Source organism: Oreochromis niloticus, unplaced genomic scaffold, assembly GCF_001858045.2.
Source record: "Oreochromis niloticus isolate F11D_XX unplaced genomic scaffold, O_niloticus_UMD_NMBU tig00001589_pilon, whole genome shotgun sequence".
NCBI lineage: Eukaryota > Metazoa > Chordata > Actinopteri > Cichliformes > Cichlidae > Oreochromis > Oreochromis niloticus.
Genome location: NW_020327416.1, coordinates 55,163 through 63,361, shown reverse-complemented (window position 1 = coordinate 63,361; position 8,199 = coordinate 55,163). Strand labels below are relative to the sequence as shown.

At 41.5% G+C, this 8,199-nt stretch overlaps 1 protein-coding gene across 1 annotated transcript; it reads left to right on the top strand.

The window, feature by feature from the left end:
* The first annotated feature begins 4,247 nt into the window (after positions 1-4,247).
* LOC102083088 (uncharacterized) lies at positions 4,248-7,470 on the top strand. The gene is made up of 4 exons (XM_019355609.2): positions 4,248-4,335; positions 4,435-4,497; positions 4,600-4,662; positions 4,772-7,470. The coding sequence occupies exons 3-4, from the start codon at positions 4,619-4,621 to the stop codon at positions 5,430-5,432; spliced, it is 705 nt and encodes a 234-aa protein (XP_019211154.1). The 5' UTR covers positions 4,248-4,335; positions 4,435-4,497; positions 4,600-4,618; the 3' UTR covers positions 5,433-7,470.
* The last annotated feature ends 729 nt before the right edge of the window (positions 7,471-8,199 follow it).

The following is an 8,199-nucleotide window of genomic DNA, read 5'->3' as shown; positions in this document are numbered from 1 at the left end:
GGTTCACAAGCAGGAGGACAACTGGAGATCTTCCAGCTGTTGTTCCAGAAAAGGATGTTTTTATATGTGAAGGTTTTTTTATGGCAAAGTCAAAAATGCGTCTGACAAACCAGCAATCTGTTTATCATTTAAAAATGAACCTTTTGGTGCTTTTCAGCTGTGAAATCTCAGTGAGTACGTATTCGAACTCTTAATATTTAGAATACAAAATATGAGTAACTGTATTCCGTTACAGTTACTGTTTAAAAAGGTGGTATTCAGAATACAGTTACTTTGTTGAAATAAATGGATTACACGGCGGTACTTCCCTGTTTCATATTGTCGCGGGTCAGGATTGTTTGGGTTTGTTTGACAACTATGTTCTGTTGGTCCAGGCGGCAGCGTTACGGTTGCCATGGTTACAGGGTGACGCTCTCTCTGTGTGTTTCCTGGGTGAGAGAGCCTTTTTGTTGTTGTTGTTGTGCTAAGCTAATAGACAGAATGCTACTGCTCTAAAGAATGTAGCCTGATGGGCAGTGTAGTCCGTGCTGCAGGGAGAATGGACTGCTGTACCCGTTATGTGTCTGTGAGCGAGGGAGGGAGAGAAAGGCGAGTGGAAAAGTCTGAGCTGCCACGGAGCAGAAACGGGAGCTGGAAGCATGTAAATATAATAATAACCACTGCAGCCAAGAAGAGTGCCTGACGAGCCCAGTTGTAAGTCAGCTGTTAAGACTCGACTGTACGCTGTGTTCGTGTTTTCCTCCGAAACAATAAGTTCCGTTGGAGCAGCCTTTCAACGCCTCTCTCTGTCTCTTGCAAGCAAAGTGACCCAGACAACAAAGTAAAGCTAGTTTTTTTTGTTTTGTTTTGTTTTTCCTTTTTTTCTTTTTCTTTTTTTCCCTAAAGCTAGTTTTCAGCTACCAGCCCGACACGGAACCCGACGTATTAGCCAGAGGTCCCTTTACTACGGTTCGGACCTTCAGTAACAGTAATAAATCACAGCAATAATACATTCACGTAGTTGTAAACAGCATGATAATATATTAAGTAATCCAAAGTATTCAGAATACGTTACTGTCATTGAGTAACGTAACGGAATACGTTACAGAATACATTTTGGGGCATGTATTCAGTATTCTGTAATGGAATACATTTAAAAGTAACCTTCCCAACACTGATATCTGATGACATCAAACATCACACGTTCATCTTTAAGAGTCATTGAGGTGACATTAAGTGATCTGAAGAGAGCAGAAGCACAGTGAAACTCAGAACTCTGTTTCAGTTCACGAGTCAAAATCTTTATTTGGATGAGACCACAGTACAAAAGTGAAGTGAAAACAGAGAAATCTGAAAGCTCAGTGAAAAACAAAGAGTGTGCTGGGAAAGATCCACAGTAGACTGGAATAATAAAGGAAGCAACAGAAATCTGAACCAGGAAACACATGAACTAAATTAACTACAACATATGTCTAATATACTGAAGCATAGCATCAAGTTATAACAGGGATGCAGTGATGTCATATCGGATTCCAAATGTTTCTTTATGAAAAGACTGTGTTAGAGTGAAGAGGAGGAAATGGAATATCTACGTCTGAGACACTGAGAGAGTGAGGTCCCAGAAAGAAACACCAATCATCTTCTTTGTTCTGAAGTCAGCTGATTCAGTCTTTCGAGTGAAATTAAAGACGCTGTTTCAATAAAACCTCTTTCTTCTGTTCAAGGTTCATCACATGGTCTCAGGTCCAGGTCAGTAATCTGATTACCATACTGTTCCTGGGCATGTGTACAGTGTCCATGCTGGGAGGTTTAAGATGAGGTGAGATGGTGATGTAGCAGTGTGGTGTTCTCCATGCTGAACAATATTTAAACTGATGCAGCTTCATCCTGCTGTCATGTTTGAAATTCCTCCTAATTAGAGGAACTCTGATGTCCCACATTGTGGCTCTCTGTGGTCATAAAATGTTCATCTTCTTGTTTTAACAGCTTTATTTATCAGGCTGAGAACATGCTGACCCTGTTTAAAGGTATGACGAACATCTGCATTGAGAAACCTTTGTTTTTAATAGCTTTCCTTTATGGTTCTGCCAGTGATTTCCTGTGATTCTCCTTCACAGCTTTTCTCTATTACCATACCCTCAGTCTCATTCTTCTCTTTGTCTGTTGCCTTGCATGTCTTCTCTCATGATTTTTAGCTTTTTAAATAAAGCTCCAGCTTTCTCTGATGTGACTAAAGTGGAGGAGATGATATATAAACTGAGATGTGAGGAAGGAGAAGTGTTCATCACTGGCAGGAAGTTCAACAGCAGCACAGCAGGAACATACATATAAAAATACATCATAAATCAGTGTGAGGGTAAAAAGTAGTAGTAATAAGGTGGCAGCAATCCAAAATGGCGGCCAACCAAACCGGTTTGAGAACCGGTTTGACCGGTTTCGTGCGTGTGCGCATGCGCGTTCAGGTCCTGGGGGGTATGCGAGTTCATGTGTGGAAACACACAGGGCGTCAGAGAGGTTATATGAGTTCATGTGTTTTTAACTTAATTTAATCAAACCATAGGGTTTTTAATTAAACTATTTTTTCTCACTTTGGCATGTCTCAACATTCATTTATGCAGACATATGTGTCCTTAAGAGCAATTCTTTGTTTTGGCATGTAGGGGTGGAAGCCGTTTTTGTTCACAGTGCGCATTAACAAATGCTTTTTATTTACATCTAGTCAAAAGTGTTGGTAATAGTGTTTTAATCACACTAATTTTGTGATTCTGACAATATCTCAGCTCGCAGCGATGCAACCATTTTATTTTAAAAAACGGCACAAATGGGAATTTCTTCTGTACAGGTAAATTCAGCCTGTTCACAAGCGTTTCATTTAATAAAACCACTAGTTTTAATTTAACTAGTTTTTACGCATCTACTGGGGCTTCTTTCACGAAATGATGCGATCATTTTATTTAAAAATCGGGATTTCAGAATGTTGATCCAAGAGGGAGACAGAGCCAGCTAGTTTTTTCAACACCGTAAATGGTCACAAATAACATACAGCCCTTTTAGAAAATAAATGCTATAAGTAGGCAGTATCACTCTTTCAAACTAATTGTGTTTTAAGCACACTCATTTTGTGATTCTGACAATGTCTCCTCATGCAGTGATGCATGCCATTTTATTTTAAAAACGGTATAAACGGGAATTTCTTCTGTACGGGTAATTTCAGCTGTTCACAAGCGTTTCATTTAATCAAACCACTAGTTTTAATTTAACTAGTTTTACGCATGTACTGGGGTTTCCTTGACGGGTTGATGCGATCATTTTATTTAAAAATCGGGATTTCGGAATGTTGAACTAAGAGGGAGACAGAGCCAGCTAGTTTTTAACACAGTAAATGGTTACAAATAACATAAAGTCCCTTTAGAAAATAAATGCTATAGGCCTACTTCTAAAACACGTTGTACATGATGTCACCTTTCCCCCCAAAGCAACCAGTATCGCTCTTTTCAAACTAATCCTGTTTTAATCACACTCATTTTGTGATTCTGATGTCACAGCATGCAGCGATACATGCCTTTTATTTATTTAAAAACGGATCATTTTCTTCCGTAAGGGGTTTCATGGTTTCAGAGTAGTTTTTAACACAACAGATGGTCGCAAATAACATTCAGCCCTTTAGAAAATAAACGCTGCAGTGATACTACCAAAACCACTCGCACAGACCCGCTCCGTATTTTCATCAGGATTGCAAAAGCCCACTGAGGGTATCATTTAATTGTTGTGATTCCTTAGGAAGACAAAAGATAAGTGTATCACTTAGTTGTTGAGAGTACCATGCGAACAAGGGCCCAACCTATTGTCTGAAGTATCGTTTCTTTTGAAATTCCTTAGGAAAAGGTAAAAGCCGACAGGTGTACCAGTCGGGCGGGAACCCCGCCTATTGTTTAAAGTGGCCGGTATCGGCTCGTTTGTAATTCCTTGAGAAGACAAAAGCCCTAAAGGGTCTCATTTAAATTGATTGGAGACATACCTTTCTTTTTGGAAACACCCATCCTATATAAAACGAGCTCAGAGTCCGAAACCCTTAGCCATTTACCCGTCAAGACTGCTGCGGAGCACACCATTTTCTTTGAGATCATCATCAAAACTAACATCGTTCTTCATAACATGGACATCGTAAACGGTAAGTAAAACAAAACCTATTATTGTATTTTTAAAGGTGTTATGTTAACATATTATAGGATATTTAAACTATTTTTTTCCTAAAACAAAAGCTTAATTTTTAGGAGTTCGGGAGAACGGCACAGGACCCTTTTCTTTAGAAACGGGCGCTTTTACAGCTGGAACTAGTTCTCTAACAGGCACAAGGTGTGTACAGAATTACGCGATTTTTAAACGTATGTATGTTTTAAAGTTGCGATTGTTTTAAATTATGTAATAACAATGTTTTTCTTTGATTTGTTCCAGGGTTAACAAACTGAGCAGGAAAACATTCAGACGCCCTGACCACAGAGCCCAACCTTACATCAGGTGTGTATACAATGGGATATTTTTTTTTTTTTTTTTTTTTTTTTTTTTAAAGGGGTTTAAACAATTACAAATGTTCTAAAACCGACCGTTTTACACATGCAGAGCCACGCCAGAGAACCGTATGTGTGGAGAACCAGGGCCGTCCGGAATAACGCACACTACAAGGTAAGCATAGGCATATAAATTAGATAAAAAGAGAGAGAGAGAGATACACGCTTATTCTGTTTGAAAGGGGTACATGTATAAATGTTTTAACACATGTCTATCTTCACAGACTGCAAAACAGCACCCCTCCACATAATGACCAGGACACCATACGATCCCAAACGTTTTTGGAATGTTTAAGGAGTATCGACCTCCCAGAACGACAAAAACCCGGAGCTTCGTGCAACAGTGGAGAGTCAGAACCGATCTTCATCAGCGGCCCTGCAACAACACCGAGTGAGTGGCTGCCTCGTGATTTCTCTGATGTTTTTGAGTATAGTATATCAGATTTCGATCTAGTTCATATACCCACCACCCCAGAATGTGCCAGAAATAACGTTGATTCACACATAGATTTTGAAGAAGACGGCATAACAGACTCTCAAATATCAGCGGCGTATGATGCTTACATGAAGGTTCCAGACGCCCAGCCTGCTGAACAGAGTCATATAGCTTCAAAAAACGATATACTATCTTTGATCGATGCTAAACTCACCCAACACCAACAAGCAGTACAGAGGGATGTGCAAGAAATAGCAGTTAAATTCAACCAGTTTCAACAAGTAGTACAGGTGGGCTTACAAGAAATAGCAGCTAAACTCAATCAACATCAAGAAGCAGCACAGGGCGACTTGCATGAAATAGCTGGTGGTCTAACTAGTACCCAGCAGGCAATAAACAGTACCTGGGGTTTATTAGATCTTATTAGTACCCACTTTTTAAATCGTTGACTTTTAAAATCCACACCATGGACCCACCCCGTAAATTATTCAAACACAATGATGGCACCTCCACTCGAGCTAAATGGTTTGACTTTGAGGGTTATAACCAGTGGGCTGCGCAAATAGTAAACAAATGCCAAGTTTTGCATGCAAGACTTAGTAGCGTAGCAGCATCATCCTCAACCGATACACGTCCTTGTCAGACTGTTCCTACGCCAGCTATTGCTGCTAGGGCTATTGTTGTTAATAATACTGATTGTACACCCACTGTTGCAGGGGCCATTGTTGTTACTGATGCTAACCGTATAACTGGTGCTGCTGCTGATTTTGCGTCTGATGCACAACCTAGCCGCGCCACCTCTGCTGATGCTACTGCAGTTGCTATTGAGCCTGTTACCGCTTCTACTGATACTTCTGCCACACATGAGTGTCCGGGTGCCACTGCTGATGGTGCAACACCACACACCCCCTCAATCATTGCAAATTTCTCACAACCTGATACTGCAGTAATCGACCCCATTGTCCAGTCTGGGTCTGGCAGTCGCTCTCAGCCACACATTAGAGAGATACCTAATTTTAATGCTCGCGAATTGCGTGAGCGCATTGATTTTAGGGGTATAAGTCTCGAACACCCAGAACAAGTGCCTGCGCGAGTACGCGAGTCCTTAAGCAATGTGATAGACAGAGCGGTGGCTGGATCTCAACAGGGCTGTGTTCTAAATGTGGTCCTGCGTGGCCCCTCGCTGGCTTCAGATGTTCAGGCTGTTTTAAACGCTGGTGATCGGTATGATCCGGAGCTGTTTCTCGATCAAATTGCACAAGTTATGCAAAGTAATGATGAATCTATCGGTGATGATGAATTAGAGTTTATTGTCACGGTAGCTCAGAACAGTAGTGGTGGTGGCGGGGCTCGCTTAAGACTGGCGCACATACCTTATGATGAGATTCTCTCAAAGAAAGGTAAACATTTATACACACCAAACAACACACACAACAATTTGTGCTTCTCCCTTTGCATAGCACATTCATTAAACTCAACATCCTCTGAGCTTGAAAAACTTGCTACAGCTAAACAGATGCATGCTGAAGTAGGTCTATGTGACACACAGCAAGTATCATTCTCTGATGTCAGCAAATTTGAGAAGCAGTTCAACATTAAGATTGTAATCTATTACCACACAGAAGGGCGTAAACGCCTGGAATGTTTTTTCACACATGAAGAGCCAAACACAAACACGTTGATGATGTATCTCCATAATCAACATTACCACCTGATTTTAAACCCGCCCGCTTTTTTTGGGGCGTCCTACGTGTGTAATTTCTGTTACAGTACATATAATACACCATTACACCACAGCTGTAAACATAGATGTAACACTTGTTATACACTCTGTCAACACCACAGGGGTCCCACAGTGAAATGCAGTGACTGTAACCGCATCTGCAAGTCACAACACTGTTACCAGCAGCACAAATTACCTGAATTAAAACACAACATGATCCCCTGTGATAATATGAAACATTGCATGCACTGCGGCAACACATATAGAGAATCCAAGAAATCGCCACACAAATGTGCGCAGCCTAGATGCGAGCACTGCCACGAACCTAAATTAGCAGGAGACTCCGACCATCAGTGTTTCATACAGCCTGTTGAAAAACAGAAGCCTAGCGATAAATACATTTTATATGATTTTGAGACGAGGTACCACAATGGTAAACACGAGGCTAACTTTGTGTGTGCGTCTGATCTGAAGGGCAATAAGTTCACATTTAATACATTAAAGTGTGTGGAGGCGCTTGTGCAGCATTACAGACGCCCAAGGTTTCGTGGGTACACTTTCATAGCACACAATGCATCTGGGTTTGATAATTACATACTCCTGGAGTACTTTGTCAGACAGAGCATAACACCTAGTGTCATAATGAACGGCAGCCGTGTGATTTTGATGCATGACCGGGACTATGACCAGCGGTGGATTGATTCGTTCAGCTTTTTGCCCATGGGCCTTGCCAAAATACCCTCTGCTTTAGGTTTTCAAGACCTGCAGAAGGGTCATTTCCCACACAGGTTTAATACGAGGGATAATGAGCATTATGTAGGCCCGTACCCAGACCCCTCCTTCTACGGCTATGAGCACATGTCTGAAAGCGATAAGGTGCGATTCATGGAATGGTACCAGGTTGCCTCACAGAATCCCTTTGATTTTCAGGCTGAACTCAGGCGTTACTGTGTTAACGATGTTGATGTCCTGCGTAAAGCATGCATCGTATATCGTGACACGCTACTGGGTTGTACACAAGTTGATCCATTCACGTATACCACCTTGGCTGCATTTAGTATGGGTGTGTATAAAACGCTGTTTCTGCCTAGAGACACGCTCGCTCTCACGTATGATGGGGCATACGTTGAGCAGAATAAGACGTTTTCTAACGTCTCTATCGAATGGCTTCAATACGTGTCCCACACCACCAACACAGTGGTAAAACATGCTCTCAGAGGAGGCGAACAGAGGGTTGGGCCGTATTTTGTGGACGGTTTTGACCCCACAAGTAATACAGCTTATGAATTTGCAGGATGTTTTCACCACGGCTGTGTTAAATGCTACCCCGAGAGTGAAGTTAATCCTGTTAGCAAAGCATCCTATGGACTGCTGCATCGCATGTTTTGTGACAAAGTGGATGCACTGAGATCACAACACAGTTTGAGTGTAATAGTGATGTGGGAATGTGAATGGGCTGCCTTGAAGCAGACAGACCCCGCAGTTGTGGCTTT

Coding starts and splice junctions, on each gene's coding strand:
- LOC102083088 (XM_019355609.2), top strand. CDS start 4,619: ATGTGTGGAGAACCAGGGCCGTCCGGAATAACGCACACTACAAG. Junction 4,663..4,771: donor GGAATAACGCACACTACAAG/GTAAGCATAGGC, acceptor CTATCTTCACAG/ACTGCAAAACAGCACCCCTC.